Source organism: Toxorhynchites rutilus, chromosome 3 (genome assembly GCF_029784135.1).
Source record: "Toxorhynchites rutilus septentrionalis strain SRP chromosome 3, ASM2978413v1, whole genome shotgun sequence".
Lineage (NCBI taxonomy): Eukaryota > Metazoa > Arthropoda > Insecta > Diptera > Culicidae > Toxorhynchites > Toxorhynchites rutilus.
Window position 1 is genome coordinate 16,018,215 of NC_073746.1, and position 23,014 is coordinate 16,041,228.

At 38.0% G+C, this 23,014-nt stretch overlaps 1 protein-coding gene across 7 annotated transcripts in view; it reads left to right on the forward strand.

The window, feature by feature from the left end:
- LOC129774817 (probable G-protein coupled receptor Mth-like 1) overlaps nucleotides 1-23,014 on the forward strand; it is a 379,271-nt gene that overhangs the window by 12,058 nt on the left and 344,199 nt on the right. For 6 of the 7 annotated variants that reach the window (XM_055778805.1, XM_055778810.1, XM_055778807.1 and 3 more), the window contains exon 2: nucleotides 12,934-14,218. In XM_055778805.1, the coding sequence (XP_055634780.1) occupies nucleotides 13,397-14,218 (822 nt within the window). In that variant the 5' untranslated portion in view covers nucleotides 12,934-13,396. Of the gene's footprint in view, nucleotides 1-12,690; nucleotides 12,813-12,933; nucleotides 14,219-23,014 lie in introns of those variants that run through there. The other variant, XM_055778808.1, reaches the window with a different exon arrangement.

Sequence of the window (23,014 nt, forward strand, 5' to 3'; positions counted from 1 at the left end):
CCCACTTCGAATATAATAAATTTGATGTACGTCCTTTTACATTTGATATGATGCCTAGGACTACCAAAATATGTGAACGGAAGAATTGTCAAACGATCATTGTATTTTACATTTCCCTCTGAAATTATTGCACATCTCATGTTTACGTAGTTCTCGAACCGCGAAATTTCATTCACCTCTAGTATCTGAAATGACGATTTTCTCAGGCTCCTCAGTTTAAGAGTACGTTTTAGGGAAACATATTCCGGTCTGCACAACGACAAGTGAGTAAAAAAGTGCTCAACACCAAAAAATACCCCCGACTTGCATGTTTTGACAAAGCGGATTCCCCCAGGCACCTTGATTTTGAAGTCCGTGTTAGGGAACACAGCTCGGTGGGAACAAAATACCCCCGACTTGCATGTATATTTGCAAAGCGGATTTCCTCAGGTACATCAAGTCTGTGTTGGGGAAACCGTAAGTCGGGCCAAACAAAACTTGGAAGTTAGGGCGTTTAGAAAACGCTTGACATTTTACAGTAATTCAATTGTTCATCTCATGAAAAATAATATTTTATTAATTGTGATAGACGCGGAAAAATATTTCCTATCAATTGATGCAAACATCTTTCGGATCTGTTAAGAAATGAAATGTTTTAAGCGTTCGATATACGAGTAGGGTTAGCACACAAATCGGCAGAACAAATATATGGGAAAAAGGAAATTCTTCCGGTTTTCATGAATTTAAACCGTTCAGAGTTTAGCGAATTGTGATGTATAGCATATCAAACAAATCTTAGAGAACTTCCGATACGATTGGTATGCAAATCATGAGAATTCGTTCACAGTGAAAATAGTTATTAACCTTAACTTTATTTCATAGAAACGTGACCTGTTCTCTGATTTGGCGTCCTTCCTGAAAGACGTAGTACTACGTCAAAAACAATTTCTCGAATTTGAGGAGTTGGCTTTCGCAACTAGACGACACAATTGTTTTGATAATCATGAATTTGGCTTTATCCGACAGATGACTCTTTGTAATTTTATTTGAAAATCGTTTCTGGCATGTGTTTACCAAATAGCAGGTAAGATGCTTTTACCAATTGTGAAGAAATCGTGACGGTATTTTAGAACTCAACAAGTTTGATACAGGTCGAAGTACAAATTTCGTTTCAAGCTTTAGCCAAGGCTCAATTGATTTTTATTAACATTTCTCCCAGTCATATTGGAGTCGATCGCGATCGTCAATAGTCGCGAACTTTGCTGGAGGCGAGTAATCACTATCAACAATCGATTGCCTTCTTTGAGCTAGTCGAGGTTATTACCCACCAATTCGATTACGTGATACATATGAACCTAAGCGCACGCGCCTTCGCATAATCTAATTAGTCACCTACGGTTTGTCAAGAGAAAGGAGATTTTGGTCGGTCGTCTGCCCGAACGCCTCAAACGAAAGAGCCAGCTGTGCTGTCCGTTGCATTGCTCGGAACACAAGTGAAACAATGTGCAGGAATGTGTAAATAAACATGTGTTCCTATCAACCAACCGTTCCCTCCCCACGAAAGGTCGTGATCGAGTGTTTCGCGAAGGGAAAACGCCACCGAAAGCCAGTGACCAGTTTTTGTTGGTTCCCGCATGTGTTTGTGTTTGTCTACACACGGCAAGCCGGCAAGTCCCGGTGTGACCAACGACGACGCAACTGTTCTTTGACGGTTATTTATTGTTGTTCGGTGTGCGATCGTTAGACGATCAGTTTTTTAAACGCTTTTTTCGGGGTTATTCGCTTCTTCCGCTCGTTGTCTTTTTTCACCGTTGTCACCGTGTGCAGCGATAGACATTATCGCATTCCCCCAGGAAAGACAGCCGTTATGGGAAATGCAAAATACCTCGCGCAAAGTTTCACGAACTCATCTTCGAAAGCACAAATTTATGGTAATCCGGAAATTTATTCGATCGAACTAGTTTTTTTTGTTTGGCGTCGATTGTATTGATGTTAATTAGTTTTTTTTCTCTCGGGACTATTGAGTTCTTTGGCCTTCAGCAAACTTGTGCTGTTCTTTTGTTGCCTTGACATTCAGGAAACGGATTCACGCGACAGGTGCTCTTGTATATTCATGGAGCGCTAAAAGTGTTGCGCATATCATAGATAAATCGCAATGAAGAGCTGAAAGCATTTGAATAAAATTATGGATTTGAAAGAGCTGTATATCATTCTGGTTAATTGGTCTTTGTCCAAAGTTTGTTTCGATTCCAGAAACAAGCGGATAGGTATGTTTGTGTCTTACAAAAAACTAGCTTGAAAAATGAAGGAAAAGGTAAAAATAGATTTTTGACGTAGGAATTTTTTTCCTACGAACTGATTATGATGATTCGCACATCAATTGGAATAGAATTGCTCTGAGATTTGTTGATATACTATTCTACAGTCAATGAATTGTTTAAATTGACGAAATTGAAGAACTCCCATTTTCTCATTTTCTACGAATTCTATTTTTTTTACCATAGATCGAGTAAAAATTCTTATTTTGACTTAACCCTTTCATCGCCCTGTCACCCAGATCTGGGTGACACTTTTCTCGTTCAATTTGAATAGGATTTCCAAAAGGAATTTGATAGAATAGGCACTTAAATGTAAATGTGGGATATGTAGAATAATCAAAAAATCAAAAACATAAAATATCTAGTTTTTATACTATACTTTTAAACGGTTTTAATTGAGCCAGTTGTAAGAATGTTTGTATGTTTATCTTTACGGTTGGCCTATATCAATAGAAATTTAACCCCCCTACCTGTTGACTAACTGATCTCAAATTTGGAACACTTCTTTATCTCTGCTGTAGTTATATAACTGCGTATTCCATGATCTTGAAAATCCAAAATGGCTGCCGCTGCAAAATGGCGGACTACATATTTTATCAAAACCCCATCAATGTGGGCATCAAATGAAAGGGCTTGACTAGTAGAGCACAGTTATTTATGAAAAATGCAAATCCAAAATGGAAACCAATTCATCAATAAGGGAATCGAACGAAAGGGTTTGACTAGTAGAACATAGTTATTTGTGAAAATGGAAATCTAAAATGGCGTTATGTTTTTTTTTCAAAACATCATCAATATGGATATCAAATGAAAAAGGCTTGACTAGTAGAACACATTAGATTGTGAAAAATTCAAATTCAAAGTGGTCAATTACTTTTATTCATACAACTCTCGTACAGAGCAATCCCACCCCAAAGCTGCTGATCCGACCCTCCACGATTTTTTTGAAACTTGGTACAAAATTACCTAAATTACAATTTTCATTATCATATGATCAAAGCGCGTAATTGAAATGATTGATCTTTACTTCGAAAAATTGTGACTCAAAAACCAGATGTCTGCTGATTAAAATATGATGTCTGACAACTGTTTACTGTGTTTACTATTAAAAAAATCATTCTCAAAATAATATTAAAAACTTTTATGTCTTTATGTCGTCTATAGTAAGTTCTTCTAACATATCATCCAGGTCCAGGTCACTTGCGTATAGTTCCTGAATATCCGAATCGGAACTCGATAATACTCGACACTTTCCTTCTAACGCTTCGCACTATTCCGTTTTGAGGATGAAAAAAACACATGTGCGTCTAAGAAAAAAAAAATATTTGGGTCTATCCGAGTTGTGCAATTATTATTCTCATTCTCAGAAAAAAAAACTTGCTACTTGCAAAAGTAAAGGGTGTGTCACATCAATTTGCATCACGGAAAAAACGCCGTAGAAATTCGCCCAGTAGACCGATCCTTTTGAAAATTTTAGACAGTAAAATAAAAACTATTAAACAACTTTTGGCATTTTCCATTTTTCATACTTCGAGCCCAAGCCCGTATGCTCGCACCTTCCTCTTTACCCCGTCCATAAGGTTCTGTACAACGTCAGGTTGTAGTTTTTTTTGAACAGAAATCCATTTTCTCTTGAAGTCCGCCTCCGATTTGACAACTTTTGGGTTCTTCCGGCGCGTTGGGCGGGTTCATTTCCTTTGGCACGGAGGTGACCACGTTGGCTTCGTACCACTCCAACACGTCCTTTGAATAGTGGCACGAAGCGAGATCCGGCCAGAAGATGGTCGGGCCCTCGTGCTACTTCAATAGTGGTAGTAAGCGCTTCTGTAGGCACTCCTTAAGGTAAACCTGCCCGTTTACCGTGCCGGTCATCACGAAGGGGGCGCTCCGCTTTCCGCAAGAGCAGATCGCTTGCCACACCATGTACTTTTTGGCAAACTTGGATAGTTTCTGTATGAGAATCTCCTCCGGAACGCTGAATTTGTCCTCAGCGGAGAAGAACAACAGGCCCGGCAGCTGACGAAAGTCCGCTTTGACGTAGGTTTCGTCGTCCATTACCAGGCAATGCGGCTTCGTCAGCATTTCGGTGTACAGCTTCCGGGCTCGCGTCTTCCCCACCATGTTTTGCCTTTCGTCGCGGTTAGGAGCCTTCTGAACCTTGTATGTACGCAGGCCCTCCCGCTGCTTGGTCCGCTGGACGAATGAACTTGACAAATTCAGCTTATTGGCGACATCCCGGACCGAACTTCTCGGATCACGTCTAAACTGCTTAACTACGCGCTTGTGATCTTTTTCACTGACGGAGCATCCATTTTTGCCGTTCTTCACCTTCCGGTCGATGGTTAGGTTCTCGAAGTATCGTTTTAGTACTCTGCTGACCGTGGATTGGACGATTCCCAGCATCTTACCGATGTCCCGATGTGACAACTCCGGATTCTCGAAATGAGTGCACAGGATTAATTCACGACGCTCTTTTTCGTTCGACGACATTTTTACAAATTTACGAAAAATTGATAGTGAAGCATGGCCAACGTGATCTATACACTCTTATCTGATTTTAAAGCGAAAGCTGATGATATAATTCCTAAAAATTAAATTTCTACAGCGTTTTTTCCGTGATGCAATTTGATGTGACACACCTTTTAGTCCTGAATCGAACCCGAATTCATTGCTATCATTGCCCGGTTATTTCTCTTGCGCACTGAGAGCTGAATTTGGGCCCCGCAAGAAACTCGACCGAATCGCTCTGGGCGACGAAAGTGTTAACCCTCTACAACATTGAAACCGAACTAAAATTTTACTGAAATGAAGCGAAAATTTTGTTTGGAACGAAAAAATTGGTTTTATCATAGACTGAAGCAAATTTAATAAAACTGAAATGTTTGCAAAACTTTTCCTAAGGTGGAATTCTCATTTACCCTCATTTAGTTAAATTTAACGTATCTGGTTGATACCAATTTCGGATTTTTTTATTGATTGTAATTGTTCTAGAAAAAGAAGTAGATGATCTTTTTCGATATTTCATTAACATAAGGGTTAGAGTAGCCCTCCTTAGCCACCGTATAAGTGGAAATTGATTCTTTTCTCGTAGGTTAATAGTTTTTGTTCCGTTACCCCTATATCTCTCGAATCGGAACTCTTTAACTCACTCTCTCATTGATGTATAGCCAATATTCTTCACATAAAAATATGTTAGTGTTATTCTGAAAAAAAAAACAACTTCATTTGGTTGTTCAGCTTAATCAAAATGTTATTCGTTACGAATAAATAGCATTTGGGACATTACAATTCATTACTCTACTAAAGCCGCGAAAAATGCAATAAAAAACCCTTTATTAAGGAAAGCAATCGCACTCGCAGTTTTCTCCAGACCTGCTCTCGTCAGATCACGTATTTGCTTCAATTAGACATGTTCTTGTAGAACAGTAATTCGCCGAATATAAAGATGTCGGCGAATGGTTTTTGTAGAAACAAAAAAAAAATAGAATAGTATCCACGATGTGTCTGAGAGATGGGCGAAATGTGTAAAATCAAATGGGGAAAAGCATTATTTTGAATAAAAATATTTTCAGGTTGGGTTCTCCTGAAAATTATGTGAAATCGGACTAATTTCAACTTATAAACTTGGTATATGTGTCAAAAAACGTATTAATGAGTATCTTTTATAAAAATCATTGTCATGTAATTGTCATTGCTTTCGAAACTTTCCATTATAACATACGCTGAAAACAAGAGCCCGTAGAAGTCCGTATAGATTATACTAAATTCGCAGATTTTTCCTACAGATCCGCATTTCCTTGAAGGTCAAACGATCCCGTAGATCTGCGAATAATTCCGTGACATCTCTGCTTCTGAATTTCGATTGTTTGTTGTGAATGATGTCACACACACACACACTTCGATTTTTGTTTCAGATCCTAGGCTGTGTCTCGATGAACTCTCGTATATTTCTTCCTGTCGCAAAATTTGAGGCGCTCTCTTTTATTTTGCACCATATTATGCACCGTCGTGAATTAGGGTGATCTAAAATATCGCATTTTTGTTGAATATGACAATTTTTGAATATGCATTACTTTTGAATTGCTTTGCCGAAACCTAATTTGTTATTAGACAATCAAAAATATTAAGGTGAACTTTCTAAAATGCATTCCAGGTGTGTTCTTTAAGGCGAAACTTTGAACAAATTTGTTTAGTTTTATATGGTTGATTTTTCTGATTATTGAATCATATGCTCTATAAAAAATAATTTAAAAAATTGGAAAAATCATGGATTTATAATACAGGAGCTTTCAGATTAAACGTTCACGCAAAAAAATTAATAACTTCTACAAAAGTGAATCGATTTTTATTCTGAAAAAACCAAAATAAAGTCTTTTGTAGTACATTTTCGATAGCGAGTTTTAAACGGTGAACAAAACGGCGCACAACTCTAACATTACGACTTCGATGCTGTTGAAAACCCGAGTTATTTCTTCTTTAAGTTCCTCCAAATTTTATGGCTTATTAACATAGCAACGGTCCTTCACGTACCCCCAGAGGAAGTAATCGATGACGAGAAATGTTGAAATTCTTACCATAAGAGGACAAAGTTTCATTAAGGCTTCGGTTGCTCGAGTAATACGATTTCACTAAAAAATGCACGTTCTTGTAAATTGTGCATCTCGACACTAAAAACCATCCGATCAGACTGAACGTCCCGAAGTGGAGAATGCAGTGTTACCATCGACGAAGCTAAAAAAAAAATTTTTTTTTTGTAAGGAGCTATTACATTTTTTTGCGTGAGCGTTTAATGTGAAAGACCCTGTATAAAAAATACAATAAATTAGAAATATTTATTTTTAATATCTCGAGAATGGCTGCATTGAAAAGGAGATTGATAAAGAGCTTTTTTTGTTTTAAATCACATCAGGATTCATAATTTGTGGCTAAAAGTGATTGTTAACATACAAAAATTCGAAGTTTCTAAAATTCATAAATGTTTGATGTTCCACAAGGTTCGTCAACAATAGTCAAAAATTGAAAATACGTATTTTAGATATTGCAAATTAAAGTTTTTTTTTGTAAATAAAAAAAAGTACTAATTTTTTTTCTCAGTGTATCTTTATTTCACATTTTAACACTTTAAGGGCCGGGAAGAAATCTGTAAGACAAACGCCTGGGACCGCACGTTTTGACTATTGTGAAGTTGCTTGCTTTGCTTGCAAGTTTTTAAGAGGCTTTAAACTTTGCAGTTCATTCGCCTCTATGTGTGAAGTCAGCGGGTAAAAGTTTTTCTTGTGTGCAGATTTCTGTTCAGCGTCTTGCTAGAATTAATGAATAATGAATTATTTCAATTGAAATAAATTGACTGTTTATAAAGATATTAGTAAATAGTTTATAAAGATAAAGTAAATTAGATAGAGAATTGAATCATTCATCTTTCCACATATTCTTTTTTTCTCTTGATCGTGACAGAGAAAAGTTATAGACTGAAACGTAAGCATGGGTCAATATAGGAAAGTATACAGAATTTTGAAAATCAAAAAAGGGTGTTCGAATAGAGTTATCAAAGTTATTCGATAGATGAATATTTCACCTATCCGCCAGCCACAATTTCATGATTCGGAAAAGGGTCTGAGAAAAGTTATAGGCCAGGTCAGAAAATTGAAAAAAAGTTATTTGAATGTACCGAAAACACATTTCCGAGATAGTACTCATTTGATGAAAAATATTTTTATTTATCTTTAGTCAAATTTTCATTGGTCCGAAAAGGGTATGAGAAAAGTTATTGGCCAAAGCGTTCACGAGTTGTACGGGGGAAAGGGTCTGGCTGGGTAAGGAAGTAAAAATTAAAAAGGAAGTAAAAATATCTATTGTATAGAAATTTTGACTTTTTTTCGAATCCCTATGAAATTCACCATAAGATCTACGGTGAATAATGTACCTTTCATTTTAAACAATAGCTTCAAGATAAAAAATTGAAAAAAAAATTACTAAAAGTGCATATTACTATGATATATCGAGAAATATAATCAAAAAATAAACTCCTAAAAAATTGAAGTACTATAAAACTTGAAATATTGATTTTTTTTGAGGATTTAGAGATTTATTACTACTATAATTCGTATTTGAATGTGTTCCTACGCCTCTCATAGATATGTATGATTTCTCTCAGAAAGTATTAAGATAATTCTTCTATATGGTTCACTGTAAGAGCTATAGTGAAAAAAATAGTTTTTCTTTTTTTTTCCCATTCTCAATCGGCTCGGAAATGAAAATTTGAGAAAATACTCAAAGCATATCTACTATGATGTACGACGGCATATTATAATAAATAAATTTATCCCCCGCGATTTAAAAAATCCTGGGTGTATAGAATTTATTAGAATTTTCAAAACTCTTTTTCGCAGATTATTTATTGAACTATTTATTATCAAATACGGATTCGAAATTTTTCGTTCATACAATAATCACAATAATAATCTAAGTACTGTACTAAATGGTTCGATTTCTCCTTTCTTCCCGATTTTTTTGTTCACTACATCTACATTCATCGAAATACAAATTTCTCTGTAAAATATTCCGTGTAAATCCATGTAAATTATGCTTTAAAGAGATTTATATCCCATTATCATGCGTTGACATTTCACGATTTTAAAGCATTTCAAAAATCCCTAAAAATTTCAAGCTCTGTTCCTTCATTTTTTTTTGGAGTGTGAAAAAGTTCTATTTCCATTTCCGATGAATTTATTAATTCCCCTCCTACAACTTGTATACATTTTGGCCCATACATTTTGTCAGACTCTTTTCCGGCTAACTAAAATTTTGCTGAAGATGTATAAATGTATTCTCTATCCAATGAGTATTATCTCAAAAATGTGTTTTGGGTCCTTTCAAATAACTTGCTGTGATAGGAAATTTCGTTTTAAATTAATTTATTTTCCCCATACAAGTTGGGTATGAGCTATAACTTTTCTTAGACCCTTTTCCGACCAATGGAAATTTTGCTAAAGATAGATAAAAATATTCTATATCGAATAAGTGCTATCTCGAGAATGTGTATTGGGTCCTTTCAAATAACTTTTTTCCAATTTTCTTTAACATCATTAATTTCATCCATACAACTTGGCTTATAACTTTTCTCATAACCTTTTTCGATTAATATAATTGTGGCTGGAAGATAGGTAAAATATTTCTCTATCGAATAACTTCGATAACTCTATTCGAACAACTTTTTTTGATTTTAAAAATTCTGTATATTTTGCTATATTGACCCATGCTCATGTTTCAGTCTATAACTTTTCTCTGTCACGATCAAGAAAAATAAATTATGTGGAAAGACGCATGATTCCATTCTCTTTCTATTTAATGAGGATGATTTTGAAGGTTGTTACTTGATAAACAATCAATTTATTGCAATTGAAATAATTCATTATTCATTAAATCCAGCAAGACGTTGATCAGAAACTTGCACGCAACAAACACTTGTTTCCGTTAATTTCACACAAGTCCGTAAAGAAGGAACGCGAAAGCGAGAAATCTCATGAGCGGTCCGCAAAGTGTTAACATTAATATTCTAGAACTTTTTCTAAGACACTATTTTGGTACGACTAATAGTTTCTGAAACATAAATTATCGAATATTTCTCTCACAGATATCGATACGCCCTTTTCAAATGTTATACTTGAGTCAAAAAAAATTCCCAATTGCTGTGGAAAACTCATATTTCCTCCAACCCAAACGGAATACAAACATTCATTCGAATCAAAAATACATGTTTTTAAAATCTGCCTTTTTGGGCTATTTCGGTGTAGTATTAACCTTTAACGAACGAGCGCTTTTTTCTTGAACGATGACCAGTTGGTCGACGGATTTTTAAGAAATTAAGTGCTTTATTTCCAGAGCGAGAAAAGGTGCATAATTAAAAGTGCTTCATAGGATTTAATGGAAACAGTCAGTAATAATAGGTAGTATCAACAGGTATGTCCATACAAAGGACATTCAATTTTTTTAGAATATTTCCAATGCGACATTCGTTTGCTAAGGGTTAAGAAAAAAATTACGAAAAAAATTGATAGGTTCTTGAATTTTCCAGAGTTACGTTAGTATACCCTAGTTGAGAAGGAAATTTATTGCGATTTGAATAATAAAGTTCATATAATATTGTTGCATTTTTTCCAGGTGCTACCTTTGTAATCTTTATAGCCTATTGGATTTCATTTTTTGCTGTTAAAACATTCTTGAACCGACTGGAAGCAACCAGTGCTGTGGTTAGATAAACCGCGCGTATTCATACTGGTTTTTGACCTTCGGAGTGGCTAAATTTGAAAAAAATAGTAAGTTCGATTAATCTGTTTTTGGCCTCTACTTGGAATATTCCTATGTGGTATTTCCGGAAAAATTAGAGACACAAAAAAAACTGAACTGATAAAAATGTTAAAACACATGTCTGTACCCAATTTTACTACCCAACAACTGTAGTAATTGGTGAGATTGAGGGTTGGAATATTTACAACATTGAGCTACATTTGCATGTCGTAGACTCTCGTTCCCTTTTTTTAAGAAAATTGACATTAAAATCAAACATTGAATATACCGCCTGGCTGAAAAATCCTTAGCAGAAAGACGCAATACAAGGGATACAGTGGTAGACATTCGTTTAGCCGCACCCTATTTTTCCTCAATATTTTTTTAAAATACGTCAATTCTTTGTACAGTTTTGCTCATAAAAGACGATTATTGTTTATTTTCATCGAATTTATTCTAAAAAAAGAATAAATTCACTTTTAGTTTTCTAATTAATTGAAATATGTGGAATCAGGGTGGACATTCGTTTAGCCGCATCCTAAAATTTCAGTAAAAGAAAATTTGTGCGGCAAATTGATTATAGCCCTGAATTCCCGAATTACTGCCTTGAGACTGGAAATGTTGTCAAATTGTCATCCGTTTGCATAGACCATCTCGGCCAAGATTCTCCATAGGTTCTCTATGGGATTGCAATCGACTGCCAGCAGGTCATTCAAGAAGCGGAATGTCCTTCTCAGCAAACCATGTCTTCGTTTGCTTGGAAACGTGGATCTACGCATTATCCTGCTGAAAAAACGATATCCTCGGTAGCGTTATTCTCAATATGGGCAATCAAAACGTCCTCCAGTAATTGAAGATACTTTTCGGAGTTCATTCGGGTGCAAATGAAACAAATGAGAAGCTTGCTGTGATAGGAAACGGCTCCCCACACTGTCAAACTTCCGCCCCCAAAGTTTCGCTTCGATCTCACGACATGCCGTTGACTCAAATTGTACCAATAGCAACTGTAACAGTCCGAATCATCCAAATTGAACTTTTTTCGCTGGAAAATACAACATTTCTCCATTCTAGTTTCCATTCCATGTATTGCCGGGCGAAAATGAGATGGTTCTACTTATGGGTAGCGGTCAGTTTCGGCTTCCTAGTGCAATATGCCTCTTCGTTACTGGAACAACCGATTCTGCCTTAATGTATGAGCAGGACATCGTTTCCTGGTTGCTTCGTGTCTTATTTGACCTTTAAGACGCAAAGTAACTTTGGTGTTCCCATTTGGTTTGTTGGTCGTTATATCCCATATTTCTGGCACTTTTTAAAGAAATTCCGTACCACTTTCTCAGATAGACCAATTTTTGTTACGAGCGAGCGATTAGAAAACTTTTGTTCACTGAATATCTTTATTATTTTCCGCCCCTCTTCCGTCAATAGAATACTTTTCGCCATACTTAATATTAGAATACTTCTTACGTCGCACATCTAATATTTATCTTGTAAATAGAACATTCCCAAGTATTTTTTTCAAAAAACACAGATAAAGGCTTGGTGATTAAGCGGAAACTCGATTTTTATGCCCTGCGGCTAAACGCATGTCTCGGGAAAAAACGACGTTTGAATGTTTATATCCACCGATGCCGCCTTGTGTGTGTGTGTGTGTGTGACGCGCGTCCTTTCAATAAAATTGACTTAAATATACTATCACTACAGCAAATAAGTATCCCGATAAAAAGAACATTCCTAGTTGTTTTGTAAGTGTTTCAAGTTTTTTTTTCAAGTGCGGCTAAACGAATGTCTATCACTGTATTGTGTCATCTCTGACCGAAATCTCGAAACTAGGATGAACCCCCCACACCCAAAATACAAATTATGAAAAACCATCGCCCACACAAATTTTGCACGTTGCTCTCGGGGCAGGCTGCCGAGCGATAAAGGTGAAGAGCCAAAGCCTCGTCGGTCCTCCGAGAGCCCTGCGCATGACCCCGAAGTGCGAAGCAGAATTTCGTCCTGTCGTGCTGCAACAGTTGCGCCGAACTTTTGAACACACCGATCCTGCTTCTCCGAAGCAGGCAGGAGGTATGGTCGTATTCATATGTGTGTTGCAGTGGTCTTCCAGGTCCTGGTTGTTTCGGCAGTGGTCCATATAAAATGCAATTAACGCTGCAGCCGGCGGTTCTGTCCCAACGCAATAGTCGATCGGTTAACACAGCCAGCCAGTGCATGGCGGTGGGGTCGTTGGTGCGGAGAATCACAACCTGAAGTTGTTTTCAACAGTCCAGAGTCCCGTAGAAGAACGCCTTTGAATAGATAATTAACACTTTATTTCTTTCTTTCTTTCTCTGTATTTATTGGTTTTCAGTTGTCCGGAAGGGCCGAGAGAATCGGGAGAATCGTAGACTGAACCGCACACACATTGGTCCGCACAAACGTAAATCTAACGGGTTTTTTTTCGGTTTAAGTGCATGTGGTCAGCAGCAGGAGCTGCTGGGCTGATTTATTGGATTTAATTACCGCGTTGCGTTTTGTGTTACCACGAACGAAGGGCTTCAGTCAGCAGCAACGCAACCACACGCGAAGGGAAGAAACGAGTGACGAGAAGCAATCTGTTTTGAAACGAAAAAGGAGAAAAGAAAAAGAAAAAAAAAGACGAGCGAAGTAAGAAGAAAGCTCAACAAGTGTCTTATGGTGGTGTGGAATTGAATTCTTGTGTTGCAGAAAAGTGCATGATAAAAACAAGTGGAAAGAAGTGAAGGGTAAAAAAAGTGCGTCAAGTGCTGCATGAAAGTTATCAAGTGAAAGAAGAAAAAAAAACGCGCTGAGAGATGAAAGAGAAAAGAATGCACAACCTGGCTGCAGTTGTTGTAGCGCCAAAAATGTGTGACCTACTTTTGGCGGTCGCTTTTGTGGCACTTTTCAGCGCCTCGGTCGGAGCCGCTCAGAGGCAGCCTGTGTTTATCAACAAGTGCTGTCGGGTTGGTGAATATTACGACGAGTCGCAGCAGCTTTGCGTAGCCGGTGGCATCCAGAAGTGGGTTCCGAAAATATTTCTTCCAGCGAAAAACCAAATCTACACCGATGTGGGCAACGCTCCGGCCCATATGAAGTTCCAGGAGAACAGACGACCCGAGGGTTGCAAGATTACCGCCTACACGACGGATCAGGTGCTGCTGATGGGCAATGGGTCACTGTTCCTCAGCCAGAAGCACTCCCTCGTTTCGTCGCCCGAGTACTGTGTGGACGAGAAAGTTGCGCTCGTTTGTGCCCGGGACAATGGCATGGATTCGCTGCAGGCTCCCGAGAAGACCAGCAGTGTGTGGCGCTGCTGCGGGCCAAGTTTCGCCTATGACGAGAGCAATCAGACGTGTGTCAAGCTGAACCAGTCGCACGTTAACTACAGCTCGCGGATTGTTACGTCCGCCCATGTGGATCTGAGCTTTCGGTTTCCCGACTGCGAGAAGCATGCTATTGCGGGGATCTTCCGGCCGGATGCGCTCCAGGAGGACACCGGCTCGGTGACGATTGATTCGGGCAAGATCTTTGCCTCGCATGAGTACTGTCTTGAGCAGGCACTGGATGGGAAAAGTGTGTATGTGTTTTCCTGTGTGGAGCATCTGCAGCCGGATTCGGTGCCGATCAAAAATCAGGTGAGAACTATGAATTGTTTGGAATTTTTGATACTATTCAGCATTTCGTATGATTGTTCATTGATTTATTTGCACTATATCACAATACACAATCTTTTTAGTATCTAATTGCGAAACTTATATTGATTGATGGTGAAATTAGCCTGAAATAGCCCGGCAGGGAATGATGAAATGAAAAGTAATTAAATTTTACACGGTCGACTGCGACTGTGACGTATGTTTTTATTTTTTACTAGCTAACCCGGCAAACTTCGTCCCGCCCATTTACTTGATTAATTCTCGAGTAATGCAGAAATTTGAGTTTTATTTGTATGGCAGCCACCCCTAAGAGAGGGGGAGGGGTATCTAACCACCATAGAAACATTCATTGCACCCTAAAGTTTCCATATGCCTAATTTGGTTTAATTTGCTTGATTAATTCTCGGGTAATGCAAAAATTTGTGTTTCATTTGTACGGCAGCCCCCTCTAAGAGAGGGGGAAGGAGTATCTTAACACCATAGAAACATTCATTGCATCCTAAAACCTCCACATGCCAAATTTGGTTTCATTTGCTTGATTAATTCTCGAGTAATGCAGAAATTTGTGTTTCATTTGTATGGCAGCCCCCCCTTTGAGTGGGGGAAGGACTGTCTAACCATCATAGAAACATTTATTGCACCCTAAAACTTTCACATGCCAACTTTGGTTTCGTTTGATTGATTAATTTCCGAGTAATGCAAAAAATTGTGTTTCATTTGTATGGCAGCCCCCTCTAAGAGAGGGGGAAGGAGTATCTTAACACCATAGAAACATTCATTGCATCCTAAAACCTCCACATGCCAAATTTGGTTTCATTTGCTTGATTAATTCTCGAGTAATGCAGAAATTTGGGTTTCATTTGTATGGCAGCCCCCCTTTAGAGAGGGTGGAGGAGTGTCTTACCACCATAGAAATATTTATTGCATCCTAAAACCTCCACATGCTAAATTTGGTTTGGTTTGCTTGATTAACTTTCGAGTAATGCAGAAATTTGTGTTTCATTTGTATGGCAGCCCCCCCCTTAGAGGTTTCGAACCATTTCAACCAAACCAAACCAAAACCCCTACATACCAAATTTTCGTGTCGATTGGTTCAGTAGTTTCCGAGTCCATAAGAATCAGACAGACAGACAGACAGACAGACAGACAGAAATCCATTTTTATATATATATATATAGATGATTTTTTTTGTTAATTTTTGAAAAAAAACCATATAAAACAGAAGTCACGTAGAAAATTTTAAAAATGAGTCCAATATGTTAAATCTATTTTTGACGAACTTTGTGGAGCGTCGTATTTTTATGAATTTTCGAAACTTCGAATTTTTGTATGTTAACAATAATTTTCAGCCACAAATTATGAATCCTGATGTGATTTAAAACAAAAAAAGCTTTTTATCAATCTCCTTTTAATTGCAGTCATTCTCGAGATATTTAAAAAAAATTCTAGTTTATTGTCTTTTTATAGCAAATAGGCTCTTTTAATATGTTTGTCGTGCTATACCGTTCATGAAATATTATGAATTTGCCTATAATTTTCAACATATTTTCCAAATACATCATTATGGTAAAAATATATGTTTAGATGTTACCCATGTTATGTTTTGGAATTTCAACCCACATGTCTTAAAATGTTTTTCAACGTATTTTTATATAAAAAAATACGTAAAATTTTAAAAAACTGAAAAAAGCATATTTAGATTTTGCAAATTAAAGACGCTATTTCGGTGCGACTCATAGTTTTTGAGATATAAATTATCAAAGATTTCTCTTACTAAAATCGATACGACTTTTCAAAAGTTACACTTGAGTCGAAGAAATCCCATTTGCTGTGGAAAACTCATATTTCCTCCAACCCAAACGGAATACAAACTTTCAATCGATTCAACAATACATGTTTTTAGAATCTGCATTTTTTGGACGATTTCATTTGGAATTTTTCGTGTATGAACAAAGATCATATTTGATGAAACTATCGACCATTTCGTTATCTTTTTCGATGTTTGATATGTACTTCATCCCAATTACAAGTCTTATGCCCTGTGTTGTTTGTTATAATGTGCAAGTGGGAGCTTATTGATAGTAGCAAATAGTTGATTTACGTACACAAGTAAGTGGCCATATCATTAAAACACACAAAAAAAATCTGTGTTTCAATTTTTAAATCCTATTATTAACGTCCACGTTCCATTGCTTTCACGAACCTGGACGATTATAATAAGATTTATTTCAAAGCGTAAATTGTAGTTGGTTCGCAATTGATTCCGACATGAAGCAAAAAGCGCAGTATAGCTACGTGCAAGCGTAAAAGCAATATGTTCCAACGAACAGCGGGAAAACAAAAGGAACTCGAAAGGTGATCTGAATAGAAATCATCAAAGTTAGAATTATTTACTTGGAGGAACTTTTTTATTGCGGTCCCTATCCATTCTTCCGTGCAATAAGACTAATCTGATAAAATTCTGGTTTTGATATAGTATGTGTACAATAATGACTATCCAAATTTTTCTTTCACAAATAAATTCGCTTGAAACATAAAACTGACTGCTACTCTATTCAAAGTACACTTTATCGAAGGCCACAACTTTTTTTCAGGAAATACATAGATTTTACGGTGGTTCGATCCAATCAATCAACTTATCAATTTTGACGTAGGACTATGTCTAACCGGAAGATATAGGGGTGAAATGAAAATGTAGGCACTGAACAAGTAGGAAATAATGCCAGATTTGGAACGCTTATAACTCGAGCATTTCTCGATAGATCGCAAAGGTTTTTGCATCAATTGATAGGAAATATATCTACGCATCTATCATAACCAATGACATTTCATTTTTCTTGAGATAAATAATTGAATAATTGTGAAATATCAAGCATTGTCCAAATGCACTATGTGCCCTGTTTTGATTGGTCCATTTTGTGCTCCTCAAATCGTACCGACCAAAACGGGCAACCAGAGCTGCAGCGAAATACAATGAAGCACGACTGGAAAGGAAAAAGAAAAAAATATGAACGAAACATTGGTCGCAGTCCCACACATGCGTAATTCTCGAGCCAGTCAGTCAGCTTAAAAATCCGTAACGATCATTCTCATCCAAACCGTACACCACATCGTTTCGCATCACAACACATCAACAAACCAACACAAGCAGCCATGTCTGGACATGGCAAAGGAGGAAAAGTGAAGGGAAAGGCAAAATTCCGCTCGAACCGTGTTGTTCTTCAGTTCCCCGTAGGTGTATCCGCCAATTGCTCCGCTAGGGTAGCTAGGCCGAGCGCGTTAAGGTGGAAACAGAATGCCGCGTTGTGCTATGCTTCTCATCAGCTTTCATTGCTTGCGTTTTCTGCTAAAACATTTGCCCGACGCAGTCTGCTGATTTGTAATCACAATCTAGCGTTCGCGTCACCTCTTTTCATGTGAACAAACACAAAGTAAAATTCAATCAGTCAACTTCAATCAACTAGGGGGCCTCCGTAGCCACATTGGTTGCGCGTTCGCTTAGTAAGCGATCGATCGTGAGTTCGAAACTCAGGGCCCTCATTGACCATCTTTGTGTTGTTACAGAATAACTACGTCCACGCAACAATCATCAGCGATGGAGATCGATCCACGGTCGAAATATGATCGATTCATCCATACAACTGCTCTGCTCTGCAAGACACATCGGGCTGCTGTTCTATAAATAACTCAACAATGATCAATCAACTGTCTCCGCTGTCCGGTCTAACTGGATAATGGAAGAACAGATAGAAAACTCTTACGCCTAAATGGCTGCTACTATGTAAATGTGTGTACCATATGGAATGGTATAGAAGGGAATACTCTAACGCCGAAAAATGGCAACTGTGTAATGTGCTAATTATAGATATGATAAATATGTGACATGTACACGATTAAAATTCGGCTCTGTTACAGCTAAAATGCCAATGAGCCTGAAATAAATAAATGGGACAAAAAAAAAAACTTCAATCAACTTGTGGATCTGTAATTTCATTTTTTGATTACGCATCAATATCCGTTTATCCATCATTACCTCAAATATAATGAATTCAGCCGATGTTCAGTTTGCATCGGTTGCTTAATTTTGCATAAGTATGAATACATAATAACTTCTCTATACTTGTTTTCAATGAATTTCAGTTCGTATCCAAATCTTGTTCTTGTTGTGTCCACGAATTGGTTGAATGTTTTTAAAAACAACACATTGACATATTCGGCGCAAGCAGTTTAGAACAAATGTTAGCGTTTAGTACAACGATGCTAATGACGTAACGCGTTATTGTGGGTGGTTAAATGGAAACACACATGTTTAAAATGAAGTGTCAAAGCACAATTGTCGTGTCGCGACGCATAGCGCGGCATTCTGGTCCCACCTTTAGTACCAGTGCGCCACCTAGTCGGCGTTATATATAGCGAATTCGTTTTTAAAACTGAGTCAGTGCCAAACTGACTCTGTAATAAAAAAACGTTTTCAGTTTCACGAATGCGTTGGTTTGTTGGTGTACGTTATATAGTCTGATTTGTTTATATTTACGACGGCAAATGTACAGTGTCGACGTCTGGTGGTGATGTTAGTGCTTGGGAGGTAAATTGTTCTCCATCAGATCAGAAGGGCCAAGTGCAGTGTAAACATATAAAAGTTTGAATGAAAATTTGTACTTCATATTGTTCGATTATCTAACACATGTAGTTCTGACACTTACTTAACCATTTGTCGATGCATTTCCTGTTTGTTCCACAAATAATTACTATTATAATATAAAATCATCATTAGACACAGTTTTCGTTCAATATGTTTCTGCCTTATCGGAAAAATCCTCTTATTTAATCACATAAAATAAATATTCGATACGTTAAAGTAAATTTTCATTCATAATTTTGATTTTGAAATTTATTCCACCTGAATATCCATCATTATTTTCACCTCCCAATGAAAGCACACGTAGCTTAATGCCGTCTACTCGAATATACTCTTCAAAATCAGAATCCGAATTGGATTACGCTTCCAATAATACAAAAGCAAAAGCAGCAGGTTTTCCATTTTCATAGTCTTTATTTTTAGATTTTCCAAAATAATATTCGGAACTTGACAGTTCAGTATAGTTGTATTGGTGAACCCGAGTGCCAACCCGTGAAACATCTCAGTGCGAAACTAACAGTTTTCGGGGCGAACTAGTGCGACACTGAGTGCGAAACTGAGTGAATAAAAAAACGTTTTGACAGCAGTTAGTGCGGCACTGGGGTTGAAACTGAACAAAAACGAATTCGCTAATAGCTTCGGCCGCCGAAATGATCGAGTTGGCTGGCAAAGCTGCTCGCGCCGATAAGAATACCCGCATTCAGAACAGACCATATTCGGTTCGGTGGACATCAAGACAACAACAGGCAGTTGCAGCGAGTGGCGAGTGGCAAACGCAATCGCAAAACGGCAGCTGGTAGCATAAGAAAAAAGTCACCACGAGTACTAAGTTTTCTAAATTGGAACCATTCCATAAAACACGGCGCTTATCAGGGCCATTAAACCTTTCAAAAAAGAATTTACGAAATACAGTCCATTGCATTCTAAAATATTATCCAAAATAATAATAAAACACAAATTGATTTTTTCATAATTTGTTTGCCAGGATATGATGAGTATGAGAATTTGGCAGTTGTGCTGAGCTTATTGATGGTTGGGGACTTTCCTGATTATTCAATTTTCATCAATTCTTAAATTGCTTCCTGATTGAAAGTACAGTAATTTACATTTAGTTCGACATTTAGCTTATTGGACGGACCTGTAATGCGACATATTTAGTTGGACATTTTTGTAAACATAGAGTTCGGGGTCCAAATTATGACCCAACATGTCCCAAGCTGGATGGGAAGAAATTTTCCAACTGTGAAAGCTGTGACAAGTGGCAAACGCAATCGTTAAACAGGAAGGTTTAGCCGAACAAGATGGGGATATCGAGTGATAACAAAACAATAAACTCTTTAGATTGAAGATAATTTTGTGATCCTGAAAAAGACCCTTTTTAGCCTGCATGTGAATCCAACGAGCGAACAAATCGTAATGAATGTATTTTTTTGCCATCGCTGCCTTTTAACGCTCTTTCGTTCGTCTCGTTGGACTCGCCTCTTTGGTTGAGTCTGCCGATTTGTCTCTATCCTGTGAGCGTGTACCGCTAAAGTACAAAACGCGCGGATCCGCTGAAAAAATATATTAGGCTGTCAAAAAAGTCCGGCGGTATTTCCGCGAGGTGTCGTTGTAAGCGCGTAGTTCTAGTTGTATTCATTGTATCGAGTCATACTATAGCTTGTTTGAAAGGTATTTTTGCGCGCTATAATATAGTCCTTGACAGTGTTTTGTTTGGTTAAGTCGTTCGTGAGTTATAGTGTCGCAAATATGGAGCAAAATAAAGAGAAAATCCGACATATTTTACAGTACTTCTATGACAAAGGCAAAAATGCATCTCAAGCTGCCAATAAAATTTGTGCAGTTTACGGACCCGATACAGTTTCCATTTCCACCGCACAACGATGGTTTCAACGTTTTCGTTCTGATGTAGAGGTCGTCGAAGATGCGCCACGCTCCGGAAGGCCTGTCGTCGAAAATTGCGACAAAATCGCTGAACTAGCCGAGAAAGACCGGCATAGTAGCAGCCGTAGCATCGGCCAAGAGCTGGGGATAAGTCATCAAACCGTTATTAACCATTTGAAGAAGCTTGGATTCACAAAGAAGCTCGATGTATGGGTGCCACACACGTTGACGCAAAAAAAAACATCTTTGACCGTATCGACGCATGTGAATCACTGCTGAATCGCAACAAAATCGACCCGTTTTTGAAGCGGATGGTGACTGGCGATGAGAAGTGGGTCACTTACGACAACGTGAAGCGCAAACGGTCGTGGTCGAAGCCCGCTGAATCGGCTCAGACGGTGGCCAAGCCCTCATTAACGGCCAGGAAGGTTCTGATGTGTGTTTGGTGGGATTGTCAAGGAATAATCTATTATGAGCTGCTTCCCTATGGCCAAACGCTCAATTCGAACCTGTACTGCCAACAACTGGACCGCTTGAAGGTAGCACTCATGAAGAATAGGCCATCTTTGATAAACAGAGGTCGCATTGTCTTCCATCAGGACAACGCCAGACCACACATTTCTTTGGTGACGCGCCAGAAGCTCCGGAAGCTCGGATGGGAGGTTCTTTTGCATCCGCCGTATAGTCCGGACCTTGCACCAAGTGACTACCACCTGTTTTTGTCCATGGCGAACGAGCTAGGTAGTCAGAAGTTAGCCACAAAAGAGACCTGTGAAAATTGGCTATCTGGTTTTTCGCCAATAAGGAGGCGAGCTATCCCTGTTATAGAATATTATGAAGTTGTCATCTCGTTGGGAACAAGTCATCGAACAAAACGGCGCATATTTGACTTAAAACAGATGATTGTAACTATTTTATGAACAAATGAAAATTCAAAAAAAATACCGCAGGACTTTTTTGACAGCCTAATATCATTCTCTTTCAAACCGTAAATCAGTGTGGTTGTATGGCACCGTTTCACATCACATCACATCATCACATCACATACCAATGCATTCTAAAGTGACAAAATATGATATATAATATAAACTGATTTATTTTGTTTGTGCTTGTTCTTGAACTTATTGGTGGTTGGGGTCTTTTAAATTGATCAATCAGTTTTCACAAACCCATGCATGGTTTCCGAATTAAAAGTGGCTTCAAATTACAACACATTGTATGCAGGATGGCATTAACGAATTTTCTCGGTAGCAAGAACTGCTTTCTTTTGTTGATAACGTTACATCTGCATTGTATAGAAAAATAACTAAGGAGCAACATGATGAGCTATGTATTTCCTGCTGCCCTGTTCTTATTTTAAAGGACTTTAATCCGAAGGTCACCCGTCCCTGTATTTACTGTTGGTTTTTCAGAACGCTTATAGCTCGTTTATTTCCGTTTATTACCTTCAGGTACGGTAATTTGCTCAATAGTGAAATATATGATGCCGTTAGTGAAATATATATGCCGTTCTACGCATAGTTGTCCCATGTTACTTTTGACGATTTTCACTTTTCTTCATAAAACGTTGTTTCTTACATTGTATCTTACGGAAAAACACAAAAAAAACATATAGTTTATTCCCAACTTTTAAAAAAACAACATCAAGCTCAATTGTCCCATGTTGATATTCTATTCGGTTCCCGGAATAAATCGCCACAGAAAACGACTGCAACAGAAACCACCGCTTATAAAATGTGTAGTAGGCTATAAATATTGTGGCGCGGTATTGTATTTCAAAACAAGAATTAACCGGGCAAACGTATCGCCCCAGGCAAACGTAACGCCCCGGGCAGACGTATACCGTCCGACGCTCGCTAGAGCTCGGTCGGACATTGCTAAAGGATCGTATCCTATGTTTCAAACTAACCGGGCAATCAGTGGATCCCAGGTTTGCGTGCGAGACACCGCCGCTTCCGACGGCGGGTCGGCGGTGGACTCGGATTGCGTCATCTTGGCGGCATGGGCCGCCTCGATTCCTTATCCTCGCCAAATGGGGACTTCGTCCCCATTACATTGTCCTCAGAATAAATTTCGAAAAACGAGAACAAGAGAATAAATTTATAATAGAAATGTGAGGCACATGATGTTTTTCCCGCGCCAAATATTTCTAGCCTACTACACTTTTTCTAAGCGGTTGTTTCTGTTGCAGTTGTTTACTGTGGCGATTTATTCCGGTCACCATTCTATTCATAACTATCCCACCATGTATTTTT